This window comes from Limanda limanda, chromosome 3 (genome assembly GCF_963576545.1).
Source record: "Limanda limanda chromosome 3, fLimLim1.1, whole genome shotgun sequence".
Taxonomy (NCBI): Eukaryota; Metazoa; Chordata; class Actinopteri; order Pleuronectiformes; family Pleuronectidae; genus Limanda; species Limanda limanda.
This window is the reverse complement of record NC_083638.1, coordinates 1492771-1507565: the sequence shown is the minus strand read 5'-3', so window position 1 is coordinate 1507565 and position 14795 is coordinate 1492771. Positions and strand designations below refer to the sequence as shown.

Genomic DNA, 14795 nt, shown 5'->3' with positions numbered 1-14795 from the left:
CACATATTGATGTCTATATGTATCAAAACTTTGATTTGTTGTGCATTTTGTGTGCAGGGTATGAATAGATAAACAGGCAAAATTAGCAATAATAAAAAATAAAACATTTAAGTAATTGATACATATGAAGTACAGTTTAAGGCAAGGGTTAGTGATGGATAAAGCCAGTTGAGATTAAATCAGATGAAGAACACCCGCGGCCACATCTCGGCAAGAAGTTTGTAGACTAGTGCTCTAAAGGTGGACCAAAGTTTAACCAAAAGTTTAAATATACAGTGGGACAGCGTCATTTTAACTTTTTATTTTAGCTGTCATGTGGTTCATGTCTAGATCCCAGAAGTTTTGAAAAATGTGAAAATGTTGTCATATTCGTTAACATTTTTCTGTGTTTGATTTTTGTGTGAAACAAAGTTAATATTCATCCATTGTTGGTAATTGCTTATTTCGGCTACAGTTATTGTTTTATAATAGCCGGAGTTGGGACCTGGTATTTGTGAACTACCGTTCGGCCTACATGTGAAGTCAAAAGCCTAAAGTCCTTTGTTCTTTATTTTGAAATGTCAAATCAGACAGGAGCAACTTGATCAGAAGAGGAAATTCTCCTTGTTCCTGATGGTTTCTCAGGATTGGAAGGAGTGAGACGACCACAAAATTCTCCTCACTGCTCAACTCTTTGTTGTCTGACATTTAAAAATAAAGAGTAAATAAACCTCAATTACTTATATGTTGATGAAAATTACTTTTATGTGTCATAAATCCTTTAATATGGTAACAAACCTTTTTTAACAGTAATGTTTGTAATGGAAAATTCCACTGATCAATGTCTTACCACTGGTTTGACTGTTATTTGTGCACTTAGCGGATGCAACCTCAAATTTCATGCCCTTACTTGGTAATTTCGCCTCCTGTTGATCTTTACCTGTAGTCATCCTTGACCTGTGGACATCATTTCAGTGAATGATTTACTTCCTCCAACCATAAAAGAACACATTGCGGTGGGGCTCTCTTAAAATCTGCTCATAAAGATGTGAAAACACATGCGTAGTCAAAAATTATGGAGGTTTCGATTTATTTACAGCCGGCCTCCCGACATGCACATATTTACAAGAATATAAAAACAATTAATTTAAATCAAAAACATAGGAAGAAAAAATACTGATGTTTACAAATAATTAATCTCCGACATCAGCTATGAATAGGACCCGTAAGACGGTTTGATTCCTCTTTCTGTAGGAGTGCTGCCAGACTGCAGATGTTTCCTGTCTGACTCTCTGTTATGTTTCCTGTTTGCTACAATGTATAAAAACCTTCCTTTTTAACTATTCGTTGTTGCAGCCTAACAAGTTGTTGCTGACTGTGTAACCCTCTGCAGAGCTCACAATTAAAAGACAACTCCGGTCTGAGAAACTCTTTATTTCACATTAAGATAAATTTCCACTTCATGTTTAACAAGTAACAGCTAGAAAAACTTGTGTCATCCCTGACATATTGGTACTTTGGAAGTACTTCATGTATCTAAAAAAAGAATTTGCTTTGCTATACAGCCCTGTACCTAAGTACTAAAGATCATGACACTGACGCTTTACATCATGATGTTGAAGTATTAATATAGACATCAATGTGTAATGTTTATAAGGAAGGTATATGTATATCAGTGGAACAGAAGAAAAGACTTTGGCCTCTGACAGATTTCAGACAAGATAACAGAAGGTTGAAAAAAATTGAAATTTTGTCCTATTTGTTAACATTTTCTGTGTCTGATTATTGTGTGAAACAAAGTTAACATTCATCCATTGTTGATAATTGCTTGTTTCGGCTCCAGTTATTGTTTTATACTAACCGGTATGGGTAGTTCAAGTATTAATAAAATGAACGTTGGACTCATGGATCCTTTTTTGACGCATCCTTGACCTGTGGACAAAATTTCAGTGAATGATTTACTTCCTCCAACCATGCAACCTGCTCATAAAGTTGTGAAAACACATGCGTAGTCAAAAAATTATGGTGGTTTCGATTAATTTACAGCCGGCCTCCCGACATGCACGTGGACATATTTACAAGAATATAAAAACAAATCATTTGAAATCAAAAACAGAGGAAGAAAAAATACTGATGTTAACAAAAAAAACACCAAGACTTCATCCCTAACTCACACATCAGCTCTGATGTTACCTGCTCTGTCAGACTCACACCGGGTTCACACCGGACGCGGAAGCTACGCCGAAGCGACGCGCCGTGCTAATAATATCACATACTTTTGCTGTTATCAGCCTGCAGTAAAAACGGCATTTAATCATTTTTTTGAAGCATATACTTACTTGTTGCTCCAACATTAAGTGCAACAGCGTCCCAACATGTGCCTTTTTTCCTAATATGTGCTTAGGATCATACAACTCACTGTGCTTCTCCACTTCAATTATTAATTTAATGTCATCCATCCTCAAGAACTTCTCAGCTGTTTGCTACGTTCAATGTCGGGTTTGGAGGGTAAATTACGTATTCTCCACTTAAGCCTATGTGGAGAATACGTTGTGCCCCCCCCCCACCCCAAAGGTAAGTATGGGAATGCATATTTAATCATTTATATCATATAAGATATGTCATCAATATCGTCTAAAATCATTTTTCAGTGTGTTTACTGGCACGATACGCTTGCGTCAAGCGAAAAAAATAGACTCGACGCCGAAACGATCGCAGCACGGCGCTTCAGCGTCCGGTGGGACCAGCACAAAAGTTTAACATGGGAGTGGATGGGAGCCAGGTGGCCTTCTGGCTTGGCGCTGCGCTTCCCGTCCGTTGTGAACCCGGCTTCACACTCCTGCCAGGGGCTTGAAGCTTCCCTTTTATACATTGAGCCCCTCCCACTGAGCTTAGTTACCAAATTAAACAACATTATGAGCAAAACAAGTGCATGGAAACAAAAATAACTGGTGAAATCGCTGATAAGTCAGTGAGTGATTTTGTGTGCGTGTGTGCTCCTGTACAGATATCTTTGTGAGGATCAGTTAGTGACATTTTGACCCTCAAGTAAGATAAGGTGACATATTTAACAGATAGGAGAGAACAAGATAAGTTATATGAACTTGTTGTTCCAGTGCATCAAATGCTTTCGGTTCTGATTGTCTAGTATAAATAGCAGAGCTGACACGAGCAGCCGCACACTCTCCTGTTACACGATGTCAGGTAGGTTTTAATTTACATGCTGGAAACTTAGTTTAATGATTTGATTGATCTGATTTGAATGTCTGATATTAACAGTGGTTCTGAAACTAAAGAAACAACATGTATTTCTCTTCCAGGTTCTGAGGCACTGTTACGTGTGTGGTTGTTTTCCTGTGTCTCCCCTCTCATTCTCTGCAGGTCTCACACCATTGGCTGTTCCTCCACCATCGTCCAACCCCCTGTCCAATCTGGGAGCTGTCTGTTGGCCAATTAGTGTCGTCAGGCCTTGATAACTTGCACCTGTTTTGTCTCCATGGAAGGAGGCCATTGTCTGCCTGTGTGTGGGCTGTGTGGAGCTGTTGCTTTTTGTTTGTGAGATGCCACCGGGGTTTAGGTGAATAGGTAAGACACCCTTGGGTTTACACTGCCCTCACGTAGACCATACTCTGTTATCACATCAGGTTAGGAGCGGGGCCACCCTCTGTATGTATTAGCTAGGTTGTATGTGTGCACTAGTTAGTTGTCACTTTATCTTGTTTTCTTTGCTTTGGCTCCGCTTATAGTTCCCTATTCCCCTTGGCGGATCGCTGGCTAAATAAAACACACTTACTGATCCAGTTTGCTGTTGTGCCCTGTTTTGTTGTTCTCCGAGTCAGCCTAACAGTAACATGTGTTATGGTTCCCCTACTCCCCCCCTAGACGTAGCAAGCTAACATCCTGGAGCCGTAACATATTTGGGGGCTCGTCCGGGATCCTCATTGTAGGACTCCACGTCGGGCTGGCTTAGAGGTGTTCGATGCAGGTGTGCACATAGTGTAGCTGGTTTGTGTGTATAAGATAGGCAGTAGTTGTTTTTGTAGGGCTCGTTATGGAGGCTTTTGATTTGGGTGTCTTTTTGGCTGATCCGTCTATGGATCGAATTGACAGATGCCGGAAGGCTGATTTATATGCCATAGCGGCTCATTTTGAGTTTCCAGTTCAGGGGACCCTGCTCAAAGCGAGACTTAAGGAGTGTGTCGTGGATATGCTGGTGGGCAAGGAGGTGCTTGGTGTGAATGCGGCTTCTCCTTGTAGTGATGATAGGGAGGACATGCAGGCTGGGGCAGAGGCTAAGCCACCCGCTACCTTACCACGCTTTAATCCGTTGTCACCTACTTTATTAATGTCGTCTCAGGACGCCCGTCTGAAAGTAAGGTTGGCCCGCTTGCAAATGGAGGCTGAGCGTGGAGAGAGGCAAGCTGAGCGTGAGCACCATCTGGAGATCCGACGGATTGAGGCAGAGAAGGAGGTGAAACTACGGAGGTTGGAATTGGAGGCTGCAAGTGCAGCACGTTCACCCCAAACCACCCTCTCTTCTCCACTAGCTAGCTCATTTTGCACATTGGATGTGACTAAACAAATGGCGTTGGTTCCGCAGTTCCGGGAATCGGAAATCGATTCTTATTTTGGTGTGTTTGAACGCATCGCAGTTTCTATGCAGTGGCCTAAAGAGGTGTGGCCCCTCTTGCTTCAGTGTAAACTAACTGGTAAAGCTCAGGAGGTGTTGGCGTCCATTTCGTTGGCGGACAGTCTAGATTACGAAATTGTTAAAACCACTGTTCTTCGTGCGTATGAGTTAGTACCTGAGGCATATAGACAAAAATTTAGGAGTTGCAAAAAGTCTCCTGATCGTACTTTCATGGAGTTTGCTCGAGAGAAGGCCACCTTGTTTGATCGGTGGTGCACCGCCACTAAAACTACAGATTTTTCCTCTCTTCGAGAATTAGTCCTGCTGGAGGAATTCAAGAATAGTGTATCAGAACGTATAGTAACATACTTGAATGAGCAAAAAGTGGTGTCAATGTCCCAGGCAGCTGTATTAGCGGACGAGTTTGTACTCACCCACAAGCCCGCTCATTCGTTCTCTACCTCTCCAACCACTCAGTTTCGCAGGTCAGTTTCGCTACCTTTACGTTCTAGGGAGGAACGGGAGTGTTATTATTGTCATGAATTTGGCCATTTAATTGCTGACTGTCAGCTTCGTATGAGAAATCATCCACCGCCCGTTCAACAACAAAAGGGGGTTGGGTTGATAAGTACAGTTTCTCGCTCTGTGGCAGTTATGCCGAATGTGTGCATTTCTGACCTTCCTGACCCCAGCTACAAACCATTCATTTTGAGTGGTCTTGTGTCACTGACCGGTGATCCAAAGGAACAGCAAAAGGTTCAGATTCTCCGTGACACTGGGGCGGCCCAGTCGTTTATCCTCTCTGATGCAGTGCCATTGTCAGGTGATTCATTCTGTGGTTCCAGTGTTTTGGTTCAGGGCATAGAGATGGGATTTGTGCCAGTCCCCTTGCACCTGATACATTTAAAATGTGATTTAGTCAGTGGAATTTTCAAAGTCGGGGTATGTCATAACCTGCCGGTAAAAGGCGTTCAGTTTATCATGGGCAATGATATTGCTGGAGGCAGAGTGCTGCCTATGTTGGAGGTATTGGACTGTCCCGAAGCTAACGCTGAGGATGAGTTAGCCGAGAGATTCCCTGGGATTTTTCCGGTGGGGGCTGTTACACGGGCGCAGTCCCGACCATTGAGTAATGTGGTTGACCTGTCTGACTCCTTTCTTGTCCCAGTGGGGGACGTAAATGAGGTTACTGGTTCTACCTCTGTGCCCCCTCCACAGCCTGATAAGAACAGTGCCGTTGAGAGTGCTGGCCTTAGTCTCGACCCATTGCCTCTACCGATAACTCGTGATAAGCTGGTTGCTATGCAAAAGATAGATTCTACACTGGAGCAGTGTTATGGGAAGGCTGTTACTCCGGGTGGGGATATCGACGGTAAGGTGGGTTACTTCCTAGATAATGCTCTTCTCATGCGTAAGTGGACTTCATCTCTTGATTCAGAACGTGACTGGAGTGTGATCTATCAGATTGTAGTGCCTGTTGCATATCGACAGGATATTCTATCACTTGCTCATAGTCACGTATGGTCTGGTCATTTAGGTATCACGAAAACCTATGACAGGATTCTAAGGCACTTCTTTTGGCCTGGACTGAAACGTGATGTAGCTGCATTCTGTCGTACTTGTCATACCTGTCAGGTCACAGGAAAACCAAACCAGGTTATTCCACCCGCTCCTCTCTGTCCGATACCCGCGTTAGGTGAACCTTTTGAGCACGTGTTAGTTGATTGTGTTGGCCCATTGCCTAAGTCTAAGACTGGTAACCAGTTTTTATTGACGATTATGTGTGTTGCTACACGGTATCCTGAGGCTATTCCCCTTCGGAAAATCACTGCTCAGGCAGTGGTCAAGGCTTTGGTTAAGTTTTTCTCGACGTTTGGGCTCCCGAAAGTGGTGCAAACTGATCAAGGAAGTAATTTCCTTTCTAACCTTTTTGAGCAGGTGCTGACATCTTTGTCTATTACACACAGAGTTTCCAGTGCCTACCACCCTGAGTCTCAGGGTGCTCTCGAACGTTGGCACCAAACGCTTAAATCCATACTGCGAAAGTACTGTCTCGAGACCGGGAGAGACTGGGATGAGGGTGTTCCTTTTGCCTTGTTTGCGGTTCGTGAGATCGTTCAGGAGTCCTTAGGGTTTAGTCCGGCTGACCTTGTTTTTGGACATACGGTACGCGGCCCTCTCAGAGTTCTGAAAGACCAGCTTATCTCGGGTAGTGCTTCTTCTCAAAATGTGTTAACTTATGTGAGCCGGTTCCGTGAACGGTTGCACAGTGCCTGTGCCCTCGCTAGGGAAGCTCTGTCCGCCTCACAGAAGCGGATGAAGCGTCACTTTGATGAGAAGGCTGTCCCACGTTCACTGCAGACGGGTGACCAGGTTCTAGTTCTGCTTCCCATTCCCGGATCCTCCCTCTCTGCCCGTTTCTCCGGTCCTTATTGTGTGGGACGGAAGTTGAGTGACACAGATTATGTGATACAGACCCCAGATCGGAGGCGCAAGACAAGAGTTTGCCATGTTAACATGCTTAAGTTGTATCATGCAAAAGTTACTCCTCCTGAGGACTCCGTAGAAGGGTCTACGGGTCCCACAGTCAAGTCTGCCGTTCCAGCTGTATTGGTTCCAGGCTCCTACCAGGTTCCTGAGGGTGACGAGGATGGATTGGAGTTGCGGAGTGCTCCTCAACAGACCCCTCGGTTGTTGAACTCTCGGATGCTGTCATCTCTGGACTCGCATCTGGCCTATCTGGATGAGGAACGTAGGGCTGACATGGTAGCCCTAATACGTGGGTTCCCTTGTCTGTTCGGTGATGTTCCTTCCCTGACCAACGTTTTGAAGCATGATATAGATGTGGGAGGTGCAGCACCTATCAAGCAGCATCCATACCGCATTAACGCTACGAAAAGGTTGATCATGTCGCAGGAGGTGTCTTATTTAGTAGAGAATAGTCTGGCGTCTTCGAGCTCTAGTCCTTGGAGTTCACCATGCCTCTTGGTACCCAAGCCTGATGGCACGTTCCGTTTCTGTACGGATTATAGGAAGGTGAACGCAGTCACGGTTCCTGACTCGTACCCGTTGCCGCGTATTGATGATTGTGTGGACACCATTGGGTCTGCCCGGTATGTGACAAAGCTGGATCTGTTAAAGGGATATTGGCAAGTCCCACTTACTGCTCGTGCTTCGGAGATCTCCGCATTTGTCACTCCAGACAAGTTTCAGCAGTACTCAGTGATGGCGTTTGGGATGCGGAATGCACCTGCCACTTTCCAGCGCTTAGTGAATATTGTTTTAGCTGACGTCCCACACTGTGCTGCTTACCTCGATGATGTAGTTGTGTATTCGTCTGATTGGGCTGCTCATGTAGATACCTTGACAACAGTGTTCCAGCGTTTGGCGAGGGCTTCCTTGACGCTGAATTTGGCAAAATGTGAGTTTGGTAGGGCTACCGTTACTTACCTTGGTAAACAGGTTGGGGGTGGTGAGGTGCGCCCCGTGGAGGCTAAGGTGACTGCTATCACTGCCTTCCCAGTGCCCATCACCCGGCGTGAGCTGCGCCGCTTCTTGGGTATGGCTGGGTATTATCGTGGGTTCTGTAGGAATTTTTCCTCTGTTGTCGCCCCTCTGACTAGTCTGCTGAGCCCCTTGGTCCCGTTTGCGTGGTCTCCAGATTGTCAACACGCTTTTGTTTCTGTTAAGACTCTGCTATGTAGTACCCCTGTTCTGGTGGCTCCTGACTTTGAGAAGCCATTCAAGATGGAGGTAGACGCATGCAATGTAGGTGCCGGTGCCGTTCTTATCCAGGAGGATTCCAACGGGCTGGACCATCCGGTCTGCTACTTCTCACGGAAGTTCAATGAGTGCCAGACACGGTACTCTACTATTGAGCAGGAAGCTCTGGCTTTGCTGATGGCACTCCAGTTTTTTGAAGTTTATTTGGGATCGAGTTCTAGGCCAATTGTGGTCTACACGGATCACAATCCGCTGGTTTTTCTCCACCGGATGTATAATCAGAACCAGCGCCTCATGCGGTGGGCGCTGATTGTGCAGGGGTACAACCTGGTGATTCGTCACAAGAAGGGCTCCGAGAATATGTGTGCGGATGCCCTTTCTCGTGTGTGATGTTTGCTCTTATGGGTGGGGGTGTTACGTGTGTGGTTGTTTTCCTGTGTCTCCCCTCTCATTCTCTGCAGGTCTCACACCATTGGCTGTTCCTCCACCATCGTCCAACCCCCTGTCCAATCTGGGAGCTGTCTGTTGGCCAATTAGTGTCGTCAGGCCTTGATAACTTGCACCTGTTTTGTCTCCATGGAAGGAGGCCATTGTCTGCCTGTGTGTGGGCTGTGTGGAGCTGTTGCTTTTTGTTTGTGAGATGCCACCGGGGTTTAGGTGAATAGGTAAGACACCCTTGGGTTTACACTGCCCTCACGTAGACCATACTCTGTTATCACATCAGGTTAGGAGCGGGGCCACCCTCTGTATGTATTAGCTAGGTTGTATGTGTGCACTAGTTAGTTGTCACTTTATCTTGTTTTCTTTGCTTTGGCTCCGCTTATAGTTCCCTATTCCCCTTGGCGGATCGCTGGCTAAATAAAACACACTTACTGATCCAGTTTGCTGTTGTGCCCTGTTTTGTTGTTCTCCGAGTCAGCCTAACAGTAACATGTGTTATGGTTCCCCTACTCCCCCCCTAGACGTAGCAAGCTAACATCCTGGAGCCGTAACATATTTGGGGGCTCGTCCGGGATCCTCATTGTAGGACTCCACGTCGGGCTGGCTTAGAGGTGTTCGATGCAGGTGTGCACATAGTGTAGCTGGTTTGTGTGTATAAGATAGGCAGTAGTTGTTTTTGTAGGGCTCGTTATGGAGGCTTTTGATTTGGGTGTCTTTTTGGCTGATCCGTCTATGGATCGAATTGACAGATGCCGGAAGGCTGATTTATATGCCATAGCGGCTCATTTTGAGTTTCCAGTTCAGGGGACCCTGCTCAAAGCGAGACTTAAGGAGTGTGTCGTGGATATGCTGGTGGGCAAGGAGGTGCTTGGTGTGAATGCGGCTTCTCCTTGTAGTGATGATAGGGAGGACATGCAGGCTGGGGCAGAGGCTAAGCCACCCGCTACCTTACCACGCTTTAATCCGTTGTCACCTACTTTATTAATGTCGTCTCAGGACGCCCGTCTGAAAGTAAGGTTGGCCCGCTTGCAAATGGAGGCTGAGCGTGGAGAGAGGCAAGCTGAGCGTGAGCACCATCTGGAGATCCGACGGATTGAGGCAGAGAAGGAGGTGAAACTACGGAGGTTGGAATTGGAGGCTGCAAGTGCAGCACGTTCACCCCAAACCACCCTCTCTTCTCCACTAGCTAGCTCATTTTGCACATTGGATGTGACTAAACAAATGGCGTTGGTTCCGCAGTTCCGGGAATCGGAAATCGATTCTTATTTTGGTGTGTTTGAACGCATCGCAGTTTCTATGCAGTGGCCTAAAGAGGTGTGGCCCCTCTTGCTTCAGTGTAAACTAACTGGTAAAGCTCAGGAGGTGTTGGCGTCCATTTCGTTGGCGGACAGTCTAGATTACGAAATTGTTAAAACCACTGTTCTTCGTGCGTATGAGTTAGTACCTGAGGCATATAGACAAAAATTTAGGAGTTGCAAAAAGTCTCCTGATCGTACTTTCATGGAGTTTGCTCGAGAGAAGGCCACCTTGTTTGATCGGTGGTGCACCGCCACTAAAACTACAGATTTTTCCTCTCTTCGAGAATTAGTCCTGCTGGAGGAATTCAAGAATAGTGTATCAGAACGTATAGTAACATACTTGAATGAGCAAAAAGTGGTGTCAATGTCCCAGGCAGCTGTATTAGCGGACGAGTTTGTACTCACCCACAAGCCCGCTCATTCGTTCTCTACCTCTCCAACCACTCAGTTTCGCAGGTCAGTTTCGCTACCTTTACGTTCTAGGGAGGAACGGGAGTGTTATTATTGTCATGAATTTGGCCATTTAATTGCTGACTGTCAGCTTCGTATGAGAAATCATCCACCGCCCGTTCAACAACAAAAGGGGGTTGGGTTGATAAGTACAGTTTCTCGCTCTGTGGCAGTTATGCCGAATGTGTGCATTTCTGACCTTCCTGACCCCAGCTACAAACCATTCATTTTGAGTGGTCTTGTGTCACTGACCGGTGATCCAAAGGAACAGCAAAAGGTTCAGATTCTCCGTGACACTGGGGCGGCCCAGTCGTTTATCCTCTCTGATGCAGTGCCATTGTCAGGTGATTCATTCTGTGGTTCCAGTGTTTTGGTTCAGGGCATAGAGATGGGATTTGTGCCAGTCCCCTTGCACCTGATACATTTAAAATGTGATTTAGTCAGTGGAATTTTCAAAGTCGGGGTATGTCATAACCTGCCGGTAAAAGGCGTTCAGTTTATCATGGGCAATGATATTGCTGGAGGCAGAGTGCTGCCTATGTTGGAGGTATTGGACTGTCCCGAAGCTAACGCTGAGGATGAGTTAGCCGAGAGATTCCCTGGGATTTTTCCGGTGGGGGCTGTTACACGGGCGCAGTCCCGACCATTGAGTAATGTGGTTGACCTGTCTGACTCCTTTCTTGTCCCAGTGGGGGACGTAAATGAGGTTACTGGTTCTACCTCTGTGCCCCCTCCACAGCCTGATAAGAACAGTGCCGTTGAGAGTGCTGGCCTTAGTCTCGACCCATTGCCTCTACCGATAACTCGTGATAAGCTGGTTGCTATGCAAAAGATAGATTCTACACTGGAGCAGTGTTATGGGAAGGCTGTTACTCCGGGTGGGGATATCGACGGTAAGGTGGGTTACTTCCTAGATAATGCTCTTCTCATGCGTAAGTGGACTTCATCTCTTGATTCAGAACGTGACTGGAGTGTGATCTATCAGATTGTAGTGCCTGTTGCATATCGACAGGATATTCTATCACTTGCTCATAGTCACGTATGGTCTGGTCATTTAGGTATCACGAAAACCTATGACAGGATTCTAAGGCACTTCTTTTGGCCTGGACTGAAACGTGATGTAGCTGCATTCTGTCGTACTTGTCATACCTGTCAGGTCACAGGAAAACCAAACCAGGTTATTCCACCCGCTCCTCTCTGTCCGATACCCGCGTTAGGTGAACCTTTTGAGCACGTGTTAGTTGATTGTGTTGGCCCATTGCCTAAGTCTAAGACTGGTAACCAGTTTTTATTGACGATTATGTGTGTTGCTACACGGTATCCTGAGGCTATTCCCCTTCGGAAAATCACTGCTCAGGCAGTGGTCAAGGCTTTGGTTAAGTTTTTCTCGACGTTTGGGCTCCCGAAAGTGGTGCAAACTGATCAAGGAAGTAATTTCCTTTCTAACCTTTTTGAGCAGGTGCTGACATCTTTGTCTATTACACACAGAGTTTCCAGTGCCTACCACCCTGAGTCTCAGGGTGCTCTCGAACGTTGGCACCAAACGCTTAAATCCATACTGCGAAAGTACTGTCTCGAGACCGGGAGAGACTGGGATGAGGGTGTTCCTTTTGCCTTGTTTGCGGTTCGTGAGATCGTTCAGGAGTCCTTAGGGTTTAGTCCGGCTGACCTTGTTTTTGGACATACGGTACGCGGCCCTCTCAGAGTTCTGAAAGACCAGCTTATCTCGGGTAGTGCTTCTTCTCAAAATGTGTTAACTTATGTGAGCCGGTTCCGTGAACGGTTGCACAGTGCCTGTGCCCTCGCTAGGGAAGCTCTGTCCGCCTCACAGAAGCGGATGAAGCGTCACTTTGATGAGAAGGCTGTCCCACGTTCACTGCAGACGGGTGACCAGGTTCTAGTTCTGCTTCCCATTCCCGGATCCTCCCTCTCTGCCCGTTTCTCCGGTCCTTATTGTGTGGGACGGAAGTTGAGTGACACAGATTATGTGATACAGACCCCAGATCGGAGGCGCAAGACAAGAGTTTGCCATGTTAACATGCTTAAGTTGTATCATGCAAAAGTTACTCCTCCTGAGGACTCCGTAGAAGGGTCTACGGGTCCCACAGTCAAGTCTGCCGTTCCAGCTGTATTGGTTCCAGGCTCCTACCAGGTTCCTGAGGGTGACGAGGATGGATTGGAGTTGCGGAGTGCTCCTCAACAGACCCCTCGGTTGTTGAACTCTCGGATGCTGTCATCTCTGGACTCGCATCTGGCCTATCTGGATGAGGAACGTAGGGCTGACATGGTAGCCCTAATACGTGGGTTCCCTTGTCTGTTCGGTGATGTTCCTTCCCTGACCAACGTTTTGAAGCATGATATAGATGTGGGAGGTGCAGCACCTATCAAGCAGCATCCATACCGCATTAACGCTACGAAAAGGTTGATCATGTCGCAGGAGGTGTCTTATTTAGTAGAGAATAGTCTGGCGTCTTCGAGCTCTAGTCCTTGGAGTTCACCATGCCTCTTGGTACCCAAGCCTGATGGCACGTTCCGTTTCTGTACGGATTATAGGAAGGTGAACGCAGTCACGGTTCCTGACTCGTACCCGTTGCCGCGTATTGATGATTGTGTGGACACCATTGGGTCTGCCCGGTATGTGACAAAGCTGGATCTGTTAAAGGGATATTGGCAAGTCCCACTTACTGCTCGTGCTTCGGAGATCTCCGCATTTGTCACTCCAGACAAGTTTCAGCAGTACTCAGTGATGGCGTTTGGGATGCGGAATGCACCTGCCACTTTCCAGCGCTTAGTGAATATTGTTTTAGCTGACGTCCCACACTGTGCTGCTTACCTCGATGATGTAGTTGTGTATTCGTCTGATTGGGCTGCTCATGTAGATACCTTGACAACAGTGTTCCAGCGTTTGGCGAGGGCTTCCTTGACGCTGAATTTGGCAAAATGTGAGTTTGGTAGGGCTACCGTTACTTACCTTGGTAAACAGGTTGGGGGTGGTGAGGTGCGCCCCGTGGAGGCTAAGGTGACTGCTATCACTGCCTTCCCAGTGCCCATCACCCGGCGTGAGCTGCGCCGCTTCTTGGGTATGGCTGGGTATTATCGTGGGTTCTGTAGGAATTTTTCCTCTGTTGTCGCCCCTCTGACTAGTCTGCTGAGCCCCTTGGTCCCGTTTGCGTGGTCTCCAGATTGTCAACACGCTTTTGTTTCTGTTAAGACTCTGCTATGTAGTACCCCTGTTCTGGTGGCTCCTGACTTTGAGAAGCCATTCAAGATGGAGGTAGACGCATGCAATGTAGGTGCCGGTGCCGTTCTTATCCAGGAGGATTCCAACGGGCTGGACCATCCGGTCTGCTACTTCTCACGGAAGTTCAATGAGTGCCAGACACGGTACTCTACTATTGAGCAGGAAGCTCTGGCTTTGCTGATGGCACTCCAGTTTTTTGAAGTTTATTTGGGATCGAGTTCTAGGCCAATTGTGGTCTACACGGATCACAATCCGCTGGTTTTTCTCCACCGGATGTATAATCAGAACCAGCGCCTCATGCGGTGGGCGCTGATTGTGCAGGGGTACAACCTGGTGATTCGTCACAAGAAGGGCTCCGAGAATATGTGTGCGGATGCCCTTTCTCGTGTGTGATGTTTGCTCTTATGGGTGGGGGTGTTACGTGTGTGGTTGTTTTCCTGTGTCTCCCCTCTCATTCTCTGCAGGTCTCACACCATTGGCTGTTCCTCCACCATCGTCCAACCCCCTGTCCAATCTGGGAGCTGTCTGTTGGCCAATTAGTGTCGTCAGGCCTTGATAACTTGCACCTGTTTTGTCTCCATGGAAGGAGGCCATTGTCTGCCTGTGTGTGGGCTGTGTGGAGCTGTTGCTTTTTGTTTGTGAGATGCCACCGGGGTTTAGGTGAATAGGTAAGACACCCTTGGGTTTACACTGCCCTCACGTAGACCATACTCTGTTATCACATCAGGTTAGGAGCGGGGCCACCCTCTGTATGTATTAGCTAGGTTGTATGTGTGCACTAGTTAGTTGTCACTTTATCTTGTTTTCTTTGCTTTGGCTCCGCTTATAGTTCCCTATTCCCCTTGGCGGATCGCTGGCTAAATAAAACACACTTACTGATCCAGTTTGCTGTTGTGCCCTGTTTTGTTGTTCTCCGAGTCAGCCTAACAGTAACATGTGTTATGGTTCCCCTACTCCCCCCCTAGACGTAGCAAGCTAACATCCTGGAGCCGTAACAGGCACAAGGGAGTCAAGGACGACAAGGAGAAGTCAG

The 14795-nt window shown here is 47.0% G+C and overlaps 2 protein-coding genes across 3 annotated transcripts; both read left to right on the top strand.

The window, feature by feature from the left end:
- Nucleotides 1-3317: 3317 nt before the first annotated feature.
- On the top strand, nucleotides 3318-9212 carry LOC132998654 (uncharacterized). The gene is made up of 2 exons (XM_061068383.1): nucleotides 3318-3564; nucleotides 3862-9212. Exon 2 carries the CDS (start codon nucleotides 4031-4033, stop codon nucleotides 8720-8722), a length of 4692 nt encoding a protein of 1563 aa, XP_060924366.1. The 5' UTR covers nucleotides 3318-3564; nucleotides 3862-4030; the 3' UTR covers nucleotides 8723-9212.
- LOC132998653 (uncharacterized) lies at nucleotides 8927-14757 on the top strand. Of its 2 annotated transcripts, XR_009677995.1 has the most exons (3): nucleotides 8927-8997; nucleotides 9295-14430; nucleotides 14728-14757. XR_009677995.1 is itself a non-coding variant. In XM_061068382.1 (2 exons), exon 2 carries the CDS (start codon nucleotides 9464-9466, stop codon nucleotides 14153-14155), a length of 4692 nt encoding a protein of 1563 aa, XP_060924365.1. In that variant the 5' UTR covers nucleotides 8927-8997; nucleotides 9295-9463; the 3' UTR covers nucleotides 14156-14645. The 2 variants fall into 2 exon arrangements, 1 of the variants encoding a protein (XP_060924365.1); XM_061068382.1 differs by lacking the exon at nucleotides 14728-14757 and having other exon boundaries at nucleotides 9295-14645.
- Nucleotides 14758-14795: the final 38 nt, after the last annotated feature.

What these genes read in the sequence shown, in the direction of transcription:
- LOC132998654 (XM_061068383.1), top strand. Translation starts at nt 4,031, where the DNA reads ATGGAGGCTTTTGATTTGGGTGTCTTTTTGGCTGATCCGTCTATGGAT.
- LOC132998653 (XM_061068382.1), top strand. Translation starts at nt 9,464, where the DNA reads ATGGAGGCTTTTGATTTGGGTGTCTTTTTGGCTGATCCGTCTATGGAT.